This window comes from Chlorocebus sabaeus, chromosome 26 (assembly GCF_047675955.1).
Source record: "Chlorocebus sabaeus isolate Y175 chromosome 26, mChlSab1.0.hap1, whole genome shotgun sequence".
NCBI lineage: Eukaryota > Metazoa > Chordata > Mammalia > Primates > Cercopithecidae > Chlorocebus > Chlorocebus sabaeus.
Window position 1 is genome coordinate 15936110 of NC_132929.1, and position 16257 is coordinate 15952366.

A 16257-nucleotide genomic window follows, 5' to 3' on the forward strand; every position below is an offset into this window, starting at 1 on the left:
GCTCAATAAGGGCAAGGGGCGGTGGCTTATGCCTGTAATTCCAGCACTTTGGGAGGCTGATGCAGGAGAATTGCTTGAGGCCAGGCCGTCAAGACCACCCTGTGCAACATAGCAAGACCCTGTCTCTACAGAAAAAAAAAAAAAAAAGCCTGGCATGGTAGTGTGCATCTGTGGCCCTAGCTACTCGGGACGCTGAGGTAGGAGGATCACCTGTGTTTGGGAGGTAGAGGTTGCAGTGAGCCATGATCATGCCACTGTACTCTAGCCTGGGCAACAGAGCAAGACCCTGTCTCCAACAACACAAAACAAAAACAAAAAGACCCGCAAATGCTCAATAAGGATTTGTTGACTGAGCAACTGATTGACTAAATAAAGGAATGGGAGTTGGGTTGTGCTGCCTATCCTAATACACTGGGTGACCTCAGGCAAATAACTTTTCTGAATCTGGGTACTTCATCTGTCAATTGGGAGAGGTGCACTAGAACATCTCCAAGACCCCTTCTCACTGTGACATTTGGTGATTTTTAACTCCCATAGAACCATAGAACTCCCACCTCTGGAGTTATTTATTTGGTTTGAGGTGTTAGCTATCCAGATATTCTCTGTTAAAATGTACATAAACCGTATGAGGAAGTTATCCAAATAAGAACTCCATCAGCATCACTGTGGAAAAATCTCTGGCATTATGATTAGCAGGTCTTAGAGTGAAGTGTCTCGAAGGAGTGAAGCGCAGAGAGATAAGCTTTGATGTGGACAGGAAAGTCTGAAGTGAGATATACTGTCCAGTCACTTTGGGACTCGTTGAGATTCTGCAAGAGGAGACAGGGAGCCTGGGTAACTGGCATGTAGGTGACATAAGGACAGTGGGGAGTTATGGGGGCACAGAAAGGTGCCAAGGAAAGTGCCATTCGTTTGTTCATGGCTGTCTAGCAGAATAGCTGAACATGAATGAGCCAGGCTGTGTGTTGCAGAGAGGCATTGGGACAGGGATGGAGCAAAAAATGATACTTTGATCCAATCAGGGTGGCCAGAGGACCTGATGGGAGACTCCTCTGGGCAGGTTGTCAGGGTGTGGTCTGCAGCCATCTGTCTTCCACTGCGCTACTCCTCGGGACAGACCTTTCCCTGCATGGCTGAAACAGAATGAAAGAGGGAAGAGCCTGTCACTTTTTCATTCAGTCTGTACCTTCATGCAGCCTGCACCACAGCATGCACAGGGAGAAAGTCACACACAAGGCGAGTGGCATTCTTCCCAAGGTGCGTACTTTTGCCTTTTTGTATAACCTGTCATGTGCTCTCCCCCTCATAGATATTTTTGCCATGAATATAATGGTATTAATTTATTATTAATCATCTTCATGAGTAATTTACTTTTTTTAAAACCTCAGGTACATTGGATTAACCATAGTCTTTGGTCTATAACACTCTCTTTTTACTGACCCAGGCCTGGCCCATCTTTGTGCTTCTTTTTGTTTAATTATTTATTTATTTCAAAATAATATAAGAAACACTCACAAACTACCACCCAGGGCTAGAACTAAAATATGAAGCAGACCCACATGTACCTATATGCTCCTCATCCATTCTATCTGTCTGTCTGTTGTCCTGCTACCCCACATAGATTATTATTATTTTATTTATTCATTTATTTTGAGACAGGGCCTTACTCTGTTGCCCAGGCTGGAGTGCAGTGGCGTGATCTCAGCTCACTGCAGCCTCGAGCTCCCAGGTTCCAGTGGTCCTCCCACCTCAGTCTCCTGAGCAGCTGGGAGTACAGGTGCACACCATCATCTCCAGCTACTTTTTTAGTTTTTGTAGAGATGGGGTTTCGCCATATTGCCCAGGCTGGTCTTGAACTCCTGGGCTCAAGCAATTCATCTGCCTCAACTTCCCAAAGTGCTGGTATGAGCCAACGCACCCAGCCTGGATTTTTTTTTTTTTTTTTTTTTGAGGCAGAGTCTTGCTCTGTTGCCCAGGTAGGAGTGCACTGGCCTGATTTTGGCACACTGCAACCTCTGTTGCAACCTCCTCCTCTTGGCTGGGTTCAAGTGATTCTCCTGTCTCAGCCTCCCAAGTAACTGGGACTATAGGCGCGTGCCATCACACCCAGCTAATTGTTGTCGTTGTGTGTGTGTGTGTGTGTGTGTGGTGTGTGTGTTTTAGAAAAAGTTTTGCCCTTGTTGCCCAGGCTGTAGTGCAATGGTATGATCTGGGTTCACTGCAACCTCCACCTCCCGGATTCAAGTGATTCTCCTGCCTCAGCCTTCCTAGTAGCTGGGATTACAGGCATGCCCCACCACGCCCGACTAATTTTGTATTTTTTGTAGAGATGGGTTTTCTCCATGTTGATCAGGCTGGTCTCGAACTCCCGACCTCAGGTGATCCACCCGCCTCAGCCTCCCAAAGTGCTGGGATTACAGGCGTGAGCCACTGCACCCGGCCAACTTTTTAAAATAGAGACGGGGTTTCGCCATGTTGCCCAGGCTGGTCTCGAACTCCTGAGCTCAAGTGATCTACCTGCCTCGGCATCCCAAAGTGCCGGGATTACAGGCGTGAGCCACTGAGCCAGGCCATCAGCCTAGATTATTAAAAAATTTTGATCTCTTAAACTGTGTGAGCTATGAAACCGTGAGCAGGTGTGAGGCTTATAAAGGATCACACCTACTACCGCAGTTTAGTCATCAGGACCAGAGCCAGTGCTTCTAAGTCCTAACTGGCTGAATTTGCTTATGCCTAGAGGGACCAGAACCTCAGTCAATGACACATGTTCACAGCCTTGTGGCTGGAGTCCCCAGCTTGCAGTGAAGTAAGATTGTCCACAAATATATTTCACATTGTTTTGAAATTTCACCTAAGCTAGGGTGTCTCAGCTTCGGCATTACTGATACATTGGGCTGGGTAATTCTTTGTTGTGAGGGGCTGCCCTGACCCTTGTAGAATGTTTAACATAATACCTGGCCTCTACCCAGTAGATGCCAGTAGCACTCCCAGTTCAACAAATTCTGCAGATAAAGTTTCCCCAAAATACAATGCCCCTCCATAAAAGAAAATACAATGCCGGGCGCGGTGGCTCACGCCTGTAATCCCAGCACTTTCGGAGGCTGAGATGGGCGGATCATGAGGTCAGCAGATCGAGACCATCCTGGCTAACACGGTGAAACCCCGTCTCTACTAAAAATACAAAAAACTAGCCGGGCGAGGTGGCGGGCGCCTGTAGTCCCAGCTACTCGGGAGGCTGAGGCAGGGGAATGGCGCAAACCCGGGAGGCGGAGCTTGCAGTGAGCTGAGATCCGGCCACTGCACTCCAGCCTGGGCGACAGAGCAAGACTCCGTCTCAAAAAAAAAAGAAAAAAAAGGAAAATACAAGTACAGTCTGTATTGTAGGGCCTAGCTACATAACCTGTGGTCCTCAAACTAGCAGCCTGAAGGATGCCTGGAAGCTCGTTAGAGATACAGAATCTCAGGCCCCACTCAGATCTAGGAATCAGGATCGCATTTCAACAAGATCCCCAGGTGATTTGTCTACACAATCAAATTTGAGAATCACATTCGTAGAGATTATACAAACTGCACATCTGTGTGTGAATAAAGTGGGCCCAGCTATGTTTCTCAAGGGTGGGAGAGGGATTTCTGCCATTTTGGGTGGGACAAGGTGTTGTTGTGTGGGATTGTCCCATGCTTTGCAGGACAGACTATCCCATCCCCATTAAATGCTCACAATGCTCCCCAGTGCCCAAGACAACTAGACATTCCCTCTAACACTCTTGGTGGAGTACAGCTGCCTTGGGGTGTGAACCCCAGAAGAGGAGAGTCCCTCCACTCTTAAGACCTTGGATGAATGCAATTTGCCTGACAATAGGACTGCCTGTCCACAGATGGGTCTGGGAGGAAAGGAAACATGCAGAAGTTAAAACATCACAGTGCTCTTCATCACAGCTTCAAGGGGTTAGGGGCTTGCTAGGAAGTGCCAGGTGATAAGCACTGGCCAAAGGGGAGCCAGGGCCATGAGCCTGGCGTATCCCAAGCAATGTCTGAGCTAGGAGCATTGAGGAGTGGAACAGAGGAGATACAGGAGCCCTCTGGGAGAAGCAGGAATTACAAAGTGCTGCCCAACCAGTCAGACCAGCTGGGCCGGTTTCCCCTGAGTCCTGGCAGCCCCAAGGGCTAGTTAGAATAAAGCAAATGATTGAAAACAGTTTGGCATCCCAGAGCTGTGTCTGGGGTGAGGAAGGAAATGCATACAGGTGGGTGAGGTGCCCATTCTGTGCCTCACTCCCTTCTCACCTGCAGGCCCTTCCCAGAAGTGAGAGGAATAGGTGGCTCCACAGCTGGGAAACTTGAGAGCTTAGGGGGAAAAGCCCCTGCTTTGAGAATTCAGCTGGACTCAAAACTGAAGGGGCTGGGTTTGCTCCCCGCTTGCTGCTTGTCAGGCACAGTGAGCCAGGGTCTCCTTTCAGGTCCTCACAACTCTCCTAGGCTCCTACCATTGCAACCACCTGCACTTCCCCAGATGCTGAATGCACTCTCACTCTCCTGCCTCCCAGTTCCTCCTGTGCTGTTCTCTCCACCTGGAAAGCCCCTTCTCTCCTTTTAGTAACTCCCACTCATTTTTAAGACCCCTCTTGGCAGCACTCCCAACCTCCCTTTCTCTCGTTCTCTCAGCCTCCATGCTTGGGTGTGGGAGGGGCCCCATCCTCTTTCAAGTTCCGCTAACTACAGGCTCCTGCTGGGGCTACAGCTCATAAGCTGTTATATCATAGATTGTTTTGTTTTTCTTGAGCATAGGACTGGTGCTTTTTTCATATATATATCCCTGGTGCCTGGCACAGCACCCAACACAAAATATTCAATAAATGTTTGTCAAATGAATGGGGGACATCCTAGAGTGCTTGGTCTAACAAGGTCATGTGCTAGCTATTCTCTTTAGTTCATTACTGTCAATCAGTCAGTTAACCAGTATTGATTGAGCGCCTGCCTCGGGCCAGGACTTAGGGATGAAGAGTCAGAACCCACATTCCCATAGCTTTTATACACCAGTGAAGAAAACAAGGCTAACTGAAGACTTTGACTGCTAGAAACAGGTCAACTGGTCCAATACCTTTGTTTCCCACTGAGGAGGAAGGTGCAGCCTGTGGGTAGAGGGATGGGCCTTTCTCCTGCTTGTCTGTGTAGTGGGGTCTTCCTCATGTCAGCTGCCATAGGTAACTCATATTCATTGTTTGTTTTTTTTTTTTTTTTGAGACGGAGTCTCGCTCTGTCGCCCAGGCTGGAGTGCAGTGGCCGGATCTCAGCTCACTGCAAGCTCCGCCTCCCGGGTTCACGCCATTCCCCTGCCTCAGCCTCCTGAGTAGCTGGGACTACAGGCGCCCGCCACCTCGCCCGGCTAGTTTTTTGTATTTTTTAGTAGAGACGGGGTTTCACCGTGTTAGCCAGGATGGTCTCCATCTCCTGACCTCGTGATCCACCCGTCTCGGCCTCCCAAAGTGCTGGGATTACAGGCTTGAGCCACCATGCCCGGCCTCATATTCATTGTTGGGAGTCTGTTCCAGGCACACATCCCTCAGCTGGCAGCAGTCAGCCTCTGAAATGCCACATCTTCCTCACTGACAAGGGAACCAGAGCTAGCAAAAAAAAAAAAAAAAAAAAAAAAAGCCTTTTCTCTTGGAATGCCCACTGCCTTCTATAGCTGTGTTAGGCCGTTTCTGCATTGCTCTCAAGAAATACCTGAGGCTGGGTAATTGATAAAGAAAAGAGGCTTAATTGGCTAGAGATTCTGCAGGCTGCACAGGAAGCATGGCACCAGCATCTGCTTGACTTCTGGTGAGGCTGCAAGGAGCTTTTACTCCTGGTGGAAGATGAAGGAGCAAGAAAGAGAAGGGGGAGTGCCACATACTTTTAACGACCAGATCTCAGGTGAACTCAGAATAAGAACTCACCTATCACCAAGGGGATGGTGGTAAGACATTCATAAGAGATCTGTCCCATGATCCAAACACCTTCCACCAGGCCCCATCTCCAACAATGGAGAGAGAAGCCCCCTCTTTCTATATGAGATTTGGAGAGGACAAACATCCAAACCATATCAATAGCTCCTTACAAAGGGGTTGGATGGAAAACTAGAAATAGGCTCAGATAGATCCAGAGAGGTTTGCAGCCCTCCATGCCATCTTTGGCTGTTAGGAGATGATGTTTCTAACTCTGCTTGTCCGGATTCTGTTCTCCCTGCTTTAGCTTGGGAGCCCATGTTGGAAGAAAGGCACTGAAATACCTTAGAGCAACAAGTGTCGAAGACCTACATGGAGAGGGGAAGCTTGCCTTTCTGTCTGGGCTCAAGAGGCTGGGGTTGGCTGGGCACGATGGCTCACACCTGTAACCCCTGTACTTTGGGAGGCCGAGGCAGGTGGATCACCTGAGGTCAGGAGTTCAAGACCAGCCTGGCCAACATGGTAAAACCCAGTCTCTACTAAAAATACAAAAATTAGCCAGATGCCTGTAGTCCCAGCTACATGGGAGGCTGAGGCAGGAAGATCGCTTGAACCTGGCAGGTGGAGGTTGTAGTGAGCAGAAATTGCACTACTGCACTTCAGCCTGGGTGAGAGAGTGAGACTCCATCTCAAAAAAGAGTCTGGGGTCCTCATCTTTGGTATGTTCAGTCATCCCAGAGGTGAGCCTGAAATTCTGAAATGTAAAGAGTTCCTCCAAAGTTACTCTGCGGGGTCCCAAATTCAAGTTTCCCACTGGCCCTCAGTCTCCTAAGGCTGTTTTAAGAAGGGGAGAATGTTGGCCAATTCTGGTTGGGACCCACACCTCCAGGTAAAACTTCAAAAGGACAGCCTTTAGAGAAGAAGGCAGAGACGGGAAAGAGGCAAGACAGCTGTCACCTCTCTAACAATCTTCTCTTCTCGCACCTAGCTGTAGCCAGCTTCCTTCCCACATTCAGTCAAACGAAGCTGTTTCCAATCATTTGGCCCCTCCCAGCCTGGGGGCCTCTGACCTCTGGCCTTTCTTTGGAAAAGCAATGCAGAGCCCAGATCTGCAGGAGTAGCTCCCAGCTGGGCCCCCTAGCAGGGAAGAAGCAAACTTTCCACAGTTTGCACCAAGCCCCAGGAGGCAATGTCAGACAGGAAGTGAGGAAGCCTGCCTGGCAGAAAAGCAATGGAGGCTCGGACATATCCACCCACAGACACTCCATTCTCCTGCCAGTGTCCCCACAGTGGATTGGCTCTGCCAGGAGCCATCCCTACCCCCATTCAGCTATCTTAGAATTGTCACCTCCTCAAATAAGGACAGAGCATTATGTACACCATTTCCTCAGGCCTCAGAGCTATGGCGTCACATGCACTAGTCAGGAGAGTCCCACTGGCTCTTCCACAGGCCCGCAGGGCCGCTGCACACAGGGCTTTGTGTGCAAAGTGGCCCCTCTGGGCACTTTTGAAGGTGTCTTCTCTGGGTAGACAAAGCAGAAAAATGTCCCCATTTGCCTGACAGGCACTCTTGGATGCAGCAATATTTATGCAACTGTATGTGTGACCCTGAATGAGTCCCTCCTTTTGAAGCCTTCCCCAGGGGGTCTCGATGTTTTCAGAGCGTCTGCCACGTTCTTCCTGTCCTGCTCGAGCTCTCTCTAGTTGATGGCCTCTGTCTCCGAGGCTACTGGAGGACGTCTTGCTTCTGCTGGTGTCCACTGTGGAGTGCTGACGTCCTGGCTCCAGGGAGGGCCTCCCTATGCTCTCAGAATGGCCAAGTGAGACTGTGCCCTCGGCGCCTGGGCACGAAGGCAGTGCTGTTGGAGGCTGGCATCACACAGAACTAGCTTTTTTTTTTCTTTTTTTGAGACAGTCTCACTCTGTTGTGCAGGCTGGAGTGCAGTGGCATGATCTCAGCTCACTGCAACCTCCCTCCCAGGTTCAAGCGATTCTCCTGCCTCAGCCTCTGGAGTAGCTGGGATTACAGGCATGCACCACCACACCCAGCTAATTTTTGTATTTTTAGTAGAGACAGGGTTTCGCCATGTTGGACAGGCTAGTCTTGAACTCTTGACCTTAAGTGATCCGCCCGCCTCAGCCTCCCAAAGTACATAGAACCAGCTCTTATGGCCACTGCCTCAGGCCCTCACTCCACAACACCGTAAGTCCTTAGGGCCAGGCCAAGAAAGGGTCACGATCCAAGGTGGATATCCTGTGCCCCCCTCACTCCAGTTCCCCCCAAGCCCACAGACAAACCCTGCTGCTTTCAGCATTCCTCTTCCTCAAAGGCAAACCTTGCTTGCTGGGAGCTCCGACCACCAGTTCATGGGACATCCTTTATATACGGGAGTGAGTGGAAGCCCCCACTACCTATGGTGCTGAGAGACCCTGAATTCGCTTCTCCCTCAGAATGTGGTGCCTAGATGGTGAAGTTTATTAAACGTCAGAACTGGTCAAATCTCTTAAATTAGAGCTGAGGTTTCTGGCACCCAGAGTTTGAAGTAAGAAGCTGGCAGCATTTAGATCCTACTGTGCTCTTCCTCCATAGGCAACTCAACTCCTCTTTGCTTCTTAGAGTTTGGATCGCCTCATATGTAAAATGAGCACAATCATGAGTACTTGGAAACTCTAAGATTCTCCAAGACCTTCCTGGAACAGAAAATTCCTGTCAGAATAATGCCAGGGCAAAACAGTCTAATATTGCATTTCCTATTAGCTACATAGCTCATTTACTCCACATCTTTCCTTGTTTCTTTTCTTTCTCTTTTTTTTTTTGCTTTGTTTTGTTTTGTTTTTTAGATGGCGTTTCACTCTTGTCACCCAGCTGGAGTGCAATGGTGCGATCTCGGCTCACTGCAACCTCCACCTCCCAGGTTCAAGTGATTCTCCCGCCTCAGCCTCCTGAGTAGCTGGAATTACAGGCACCCACCACCATGCCCAGCTAACTTTTATATTTTTAGTAGAGACGGGGTCTCACCATGTTGGCCAGGCTGGTCTCAAACTGCTGACCTCAGGTGATCCACCTACCTCAGCCTCCCAAAGTACTGGGATTACAGGTGCGAGTCACCGCGCCTGGCCCTTGTTTCTTAACAGCCCTGCCATATGACTGCTTCTATTCTGAGTTTGTGGTCACTTCTGACCTTTTGGTTCTTTTTTGCCAAATGCAGAACAGTTGATACCTGGTATCTCTCCATTTATTGCATATATCAGTGTGGAAATTCTCGGTTAGGCAATTTCCAATGTTTTGAGAAGACCATGAAAAGTCGGGTACTTCTACCTAAAAGCAGAAGCATAGTCCAGAAAGGAGTTTTCATGGAACTGAAGAGAGAAACTCAGCTCCTTGGAGAGTTCCCTAGAACCCTGTTAGCAACAGCTACTGTGAGATGCAACTGGGCAGCAGCCAGCAGCCCCCAGCCTTGGGCCAAGGCATCTTTTCACCTTTCATCTCCCTTCCTCCTGGCAACACAAATTGGTTTGGCTTATTGTGCCCCCTTCTCATTGGTTCTTCCACCTCAAGACACCTAATCATGGGTAAATTGAAGATGCAGCTGCTGTTCTGATGGGCAGATCTGTTAACCGCTAAGGTAAAAGAACAGCATGCTTTCCCAGATGTGGCATATTTCTAGCCCTGAACACCACCCCTCTCCTTCAATTCTGTCCCCCTTGACCCTCCTCCCACCCCAGATAGTCCCTCCTTCCTTCTGTGGTTATGCAGTAAACAAGCAGTCAGCCCAAGAGTTCCCTGGAGACCCAGAGATCTTCATCTTTGGAGTGTTTGGCCTGCTAAAGCTGAATTTTGTATTATCTATGAAGGCAAGGCAAAGTTGGGGAAATCAGGCTTCACACAATTAAGAACACACACATATCCACAAGCCCAGGCAACAGATCATAGACTTTTGGACAACTAAATCCATCTAAAAACCACTGATGAAGGTAGGGTTGGCTTTGATGTAAAGTAAATACATAAAATTGAGGCGCTTCCTAGAACAGTCTCATAATGCTACTAGTTGCCACTGTGCCTGAAATTCCACCATTAAGATTTATTCCTGGCCAGGCGTGATAACTTACTCCTATAGTGCCAGCACTTTGGGAGGCCGAGGCAGGCAGATCATTTGAGCCCAGAAGTTCAAGATGAGCCTGTGCAACATAGTGAAACTCCATCTCTACAAAAAATACAAAAATTAGCTGGGCATGGTGGCACACACCTGTAGTCCCAGCCACTCAGGAGGCTGAGGTGGGAGGATCTCTTGAGCCTGGAAGGTAGAGGCTGCAGAGCCGAGATTGCAGCACTGCACTCTAGCCCAAGTGGCAGAGTGAGACCTTGTCTTGAAAAAAAAAAAAAAAGAAAAAAAGAGAAAAATAAAAAGATGTATTCCTTCATAAATTTTCTTCTCCTGGAGGCTCCTTTAAAATACAAGGAGCCCTGGAGGGGCAATATATTGAGTAGCACGTCCCAAAAATCTGTTCTGAAAGGAGTGTGGAAAGGTTTCTTTATGGTCAAGTAAGTTTAGAGATGCAAACATATTTTAATACCCCCTGTGGTAAGCGGAATAACAGCCCTCAAATATGTCTGTGTCCTAATGCACAGAACCTGTGAAGATGTTACTTTACGTGGCAAAAGGGATCCGGCAGGTGTGATTAAGGTTCAAGACCTTAAGATGGAAAGTTTAGCTTGGATCATCCAGGTGAGCCCAATTTCATTACACGAGCAGAGAAACGTTCCTGACTGTGCTCAGAGAAAGAGCTGTGGCAATGGAAACCAAGTGAGAGAGATGCTCTATTTCTAGCCTTGAAGATGGAGGAAGGCAACCATGAGTTAAGGAGTGCCAGTATATGCCTCTAGAAACTGGAAAAAATGAAACAAATTCTCCCAAAGAGCCTTCTGATAGATACCCGGCCCGGCCAATATTTTATTTAGCACAATGAGACCCACGTCAAATTTCTGACCTATCAAACTGTAAGATAATAATAAATGTGTATTGTTTTAAGCTGTTAAGTTTGTAGTAAAGCGTTACAGTATCATTAGGAAACAAACACACCCCCATCCTTGGAGATTCAGGTGCACTTTGGCATATTAAGGGCTCCACGAAGCTTCTCATTTAACCCAGCACTTTAGAGACTTAATTGAACACCAAACTCTTAATCCCCCGTAACATGTATTAGCATCTTAGAACATGATGTGAAAAATACTGCATCTCAGCATTAACTATTTTTAACACCTGAGTGTGATTTAGTTGCAATGTTTTCAATGTGATAAGTGAAAGAATGGGACACAGGACAGGTAAGTTTTGATGGCCTAGCATGGAGGTCTAAAGAGGCGAGGCCAGGGTTGGAAAACTCATGGGAGAGCGGTGAATAGATAGGTGGGCACATGCTATGAACTTTGGCTGCTACACAACTTGTGTTGTTGTGCTCAATAGTTTGTGCCAAGACCTCCTTGCCCTTCAGTCTGACCATCTTCTCCAGGACATTTCCCCTGACCTCTCCCCAGGACTAGGTTGGAAGCCTCTCTCATATGCTTCCATGGCCTCCTGAGTTTATTTATCTCCAGCTGAAATTGCCTGTTTTTGTCTCTCCTACTGGCCTGAAGTTTCTTTTCTTTTTTTTTTTTTTTTGAGATGGAGTCTCGCTCTGTCGCCCAGGCTGGAGTGCAGTGGCCAGATCTCAGCTCACTGCAAGCTCTGCCTCCCAGGTTCACACCATTCTCCTGCCTCAGCCTCCCGAGTGGCTGGGACTATAGGCACCTGCCACCGCGCCCGGCTAGTTTTTTGTATTTTTTAGTAGAGACGGGGTTTCACCGTGTTAGCCAGGATGGTCTCGATCTCCTGGCCTCGTGATCCACCCGTCTCGGCCTCCCAAAGTGCTGGGATTATAGGCTTGAGCCATGGTGCCCGGCCTTGGCCTGAAGTTTCTAGAGGGCAAGTTCACTGTTCTCATCTTCTGTGTCCCATCCTGGTTCAGCACATCGGGGTGAGCCTTTGTCTCATCCTCATTAGACCAGAAATGTGTACGAGCTTAATCCTGACTTTCTTAGAATTGGCGGGTGCAGTTAAAGCCTATCCCCACCCAGGCCCTATGTTGGCTGCGAAGCTACAGTCCAGCCTAAGAACTCATTTTCCAAATTAAACCACAGAGCACCTCCTGTCATACATTTTGGAGTTTTGTTTTGTTTTGTTTTGTTTTACCTACCTCCTTCTTTCTCCATAGTGAAACAAGCAAGGGGTTTAACCTGAATGAGTTCTACATTGTACCACAGTTTATGAGAAATCCGACTAGATTATAGGAAAGACTGAGATCAAAAGACCAAATGCTACATTTCCAAGATCGTTTGTAGGAAATAGTCAAAACTGAGAAGCCGTAGATATGAACAGGACACCCTGTTGAAAGGAAATGAAGTGCTAGGCCAGTACTGGCATAAGGTAAGAGATAAAATGAGCCAGTGAGAGAATCCCATGCACCACATCTCACATGATCCAGGAATGCTTCCTGGATGTGGAGGACTAGGATGTAAAGAGTAACCAAAATCTCCTGTGAGGAATCCCCCTTCCCTTCTCTCAGTCCCAAGGTGAAACACATGACTTGGTTCTGAACAATCAAAGCCCTGAAATCTACTATCCCCAGTGACTGTTTGGGAGGAAGGGGTTAAGCAGGGTGACTCCTAAGTCTGAATTTGAACCTGTAAGGATAAAGTCCTGAATCTGTTGCCCCATAGAGAATGACAATAAACCAACAAAAAGAGTAGAGGCGAGATGGAGAGAGGCCCAGTCCACATGACTCCTGGGTTAAGCTTTATCTGAAGTCTTTTATATATAAAAGACAGTAAATTCCCTTTTCCAAGTAGGCCGGTTTAAGTTGGATTTCTATTTCTTTGGAATCAAGAGTCCTGATGATTCAGAGGAAAGAATGACTTACATAAAGTGAACAAAGACAGAAAGCTGGGAACTAAGAAACAGGGAGTAGTGGACAGTATCCTCAGCACCTGCCTCTGGGAACTGCCGCTTCTCCGACCATCCCCACAGCCATAAAGGAGAAATCTCCTGTACCTGTGCTTTCTTAAACGACCCTGTTCCTGCCTCAAGGTGGCTAGTGCCTGTAATCGCAGCTACTGGGGAGGCTCAGGCGGGAGGATCACTTGACCCTGGGAGTTGGAGGCTGGAGAGAGCCATGATCAGGCTACTGCACTCCAGCCTGGGCAAAAGAGCAAGAAGAAGACCCTGTCTCTAAAACAAAACCAACCAAACAAAAAGACCCTACTCCCCTGGTCACATCTATCACAGTTTCTTCCTCAGAAAATTGAAATTGCGATGAACAGTTTAATGTCAGTCAAGGCTAGTCTCCTGAAGGGGAAAAGAGCTGAAACCTTGGGAACCATAGCATGGCTGTGTTTACTGCTTGTGAACTGAGCAGGAGAAAGCAAGACAATATTTTCACTTTATAGATGAGGAAAGCTGACGGTCAGAGAGATTATATAGCTTGCCTAAAGTTGCACATTTGGTATGATTTTACAGAACTAGAATCCAGCTTTTTTTGAATTCAAGGGTGGGGCAGGAAACAGCTAGGTCGGTGGCCTAAGAACCCTGCACGGGTGAGATTTGGGGCAGACAGCAGGGGTAGTCACTCTAGAAGAGTCAGCCCAAGTGCAAGCACTCAGAGATATCTCCCAGCACTCAAAACAGCAAAGAAATTCTGGTGCTTTAAGTGTTCCTCGCTCGGCTCAGAGACTCGCCTTCCAGCCACGACTCAAGGCAGCACCTGCGGAGAATTTGTTTCGCCTACGCCTGCTGCACTTTCGCGGCCATTGACTCCGGGAAACTACAATTCCCATTATGCACCGCGACTTCGCGGACTAAACCGGTATAAACCACAAGCCCCAGAATGCCTTGGGCGAGAGGCTACAGCACGGAGGAGCGAAGGGGCGTGGCCACGTCGACCGCGCGGGACCGTTAAATTTGAAACTTGGCGGGTAGGGGTGCGGGCTTGAGGTGGCTGATTTGTAAGGGAGTCGAGTGCGTGCCGTGGTCGTTTCTGTAGCTCCGAGGACAGGTTGCGGAAGAAAGCCCAGGCGCCCTGCGGCCCGGAGGAGAGACCTGCAGCAGGACGAGGACCTGAGCCAGGAATGCAGGATGGCGGCGGTGAAGAAGGAAGGGGGTGCTCTGAGGTAGATACGGGAGAAGAGCTGCTGGGGGCTGGGCCTGAGAGGACCCGAAGTTGCCTGGTAGGTAATAGAAGGTTCCGCTCGGAGTAGTCGAGGGGGAGATCGGCACTGTCAGAACAGGCCCCGCCGGAGCCTCCTTCCTTTTTGAGTCGAATGCCAGAGGTGGAGGGGAAAAGGCAGTGGACTGAGGGCACGTGCGAATCCTGCCTCATCCAGCTTCAAAGCGAGGAAGGCTGCGGGACCCCAGCGGAACAAAGACTTTGGAAGTTGTAATGTGGTCTTGTTTGTAACTCAGCTCAGCCACCTGCTAGTTGTTTGACTTTGGGCAAATCGTTTGTGTGGAAAACGCTGATGTTAATGCTGCCTTACGTGGTTCTGGGGGAATTCAAAGTATTTGTTAAGTAACTGCTTCCAAATAAGCCATCAACAAAAGGCAGGTGCTATGCCAATAGCACAGAGATCTAAAAAGCCTTTAGCCAATATCATACAAATCTAAATTATGCCAATAGCATAGAGATCTAAAAAGCCTTTCTCCGCATGTTTGCGGCTTTTCCTTGTATTAAAAAAAAAAACTCTATTGCAGTTCTAGGTTGGAAATGTGTATGTGTTTTCACCATGGTGCCCACAATACCTAGATAAGTGCTATGTCATGGGCTCTTTCATTCATGTAACGAGTATTTTTTTGGCTAAGCTCTGAATGCAGCAAATATACAGACACCCAAATCTCAACCCTCATGAAGCTCAAATTCTGGGTTGGATGAAGATGGGGGAGTCAGACAATAAGGAAACTGTTAGGTGGAGATGGTGGTCAGTATTAAAAAAAAATAAAGCAAGTGTGGGTAGGGAATATTGGGAGTGGAGACTGGTGCAATTTTAGCTTGAACACTGGAGCCTCACTGAGATGACATTTTGGTCAAGATTTGAAGGAATCTCAAAAGCTAGCGGTTCTATATCTGAGGGAAGTACAAAGGCTGAGGGTGAGAGCTGGGGAAGGAAGTTGCATCTGGCATGTCCAAGGCCATTGTCACTGGAGCAGAATTAAGTAGAAGAGTAAAAGGATATTACATAAAAATGGTGAAGATGCAGACATTGTAAGGACTTAGCTTTTACTCTAGTTGTAATCAAAAGTCACTGGAAGGTTTTGAGCAAAGGAAGGACATAATCTGACTTGGGTTTAAGTGGGATCACTTTGGCTGTAGTGTTGAATACACTATAGGCAGCAAAGGATGGAAGCAAGGGACACTAGTTAAGAGGTTGTTGAAATAATTCAGCCTGAAATAATTCAGCTCAAAAGTGAGTTGAGCCAGGTGGAAAACAGTGGAGATGATCAGAAGTGGCTGATTTCTGTATATATTTTGAGGGTAGAACCAGTAGGATTTGCTGACTGAGGGGTATGAGAAGGGCATCAAAGTTGGCACTAAGATTTTTGGCTTGGGCAACTGAAGAATGGGATTGCCATTTATTTGAGAAAGAGGAAGACTGTGGGAGGAGCAGGTCTGGGAGGAAGTGGGGGCAGTCTTAGTGCAATTTGGGATATTTAACTGAGATAATGTAATCACTATTTTTAAGAGCAAGAGAAGAAAGTTCAGATGAATTCAACAAACATTCAGGGCATAATAGTGTTATATTTTGTATTAGATCGTGGGCATACAAAAATAAATGGCATAGCCCTTACCTTTACAGGGTTCACACAATATAGAGCAGGTCCTGGTATAATGTCATTTTGTTATAATGTTGATGAGAAAAAAAATAATTCATTGCGGGGCTGCTGTGTATGTGAAGTTTGCATGTTTTCCGCGTGTCTGCATGGGTTTCCTTAGGTACTCCAGTTTCCTTCTACATCCCAAAGATGTACCTGTTAATAGGCGTGTCTAAATGATCCCAGTCTGAATGGGTGTGAATGTGAGTGCTCCCTGTGATGGAATGGTGTCCTGTCTAGGGTTGGTTCCTCTGAGTTGCTGAGATGGGCTCTGGCCACCCTCGACCCCGAACTAGAATAAGTGAGTTGGAAAATGAATGAAGGAATGAATACACATTATTGTCAAATAAAAATCTGTAAAGGCTGGGTGCAGTGGCTCACACCTGTAATCCCAGCACTTCGGGAGGCTGAGGCAACAGGATTGCTTGAGCTCAGCA

The 16257-nt window shown here is 47.8% G+C and overlaps 1 protein-coding gene across 3 annotated transcripts in view; it reads left to right on the forward strand.

Moving 5' to 3' along the window:
- Nucleotides 1-13859: 13859 nt before the first annotated feature.
- The window catches only part of BUB1B (BUB1 mitotic checkpoint serine/threonine kinase B), a 66492-nt gene continuing 64094 nt past the window's right edge, over nt 13860-16257 (forward strand). The window contains exon 1 of one of the 3 annotated variants that reach the window (XM_008017062.3): nt 13860-14124. In XM_008017062.3, coding sequence (XP_008015253.2) covers nt 14090-14124 — 35 coding nt within the window. In that variant the 5' untranslated portion in view covers nt 13860-14089. Of the gene's footprint in view, nt 14182-16257 lie in introns of all 3 variants that reach the window. The other 2 variants (XM_008017061.3, XM_038009829.2) reach the window with 2 other exon arrangements.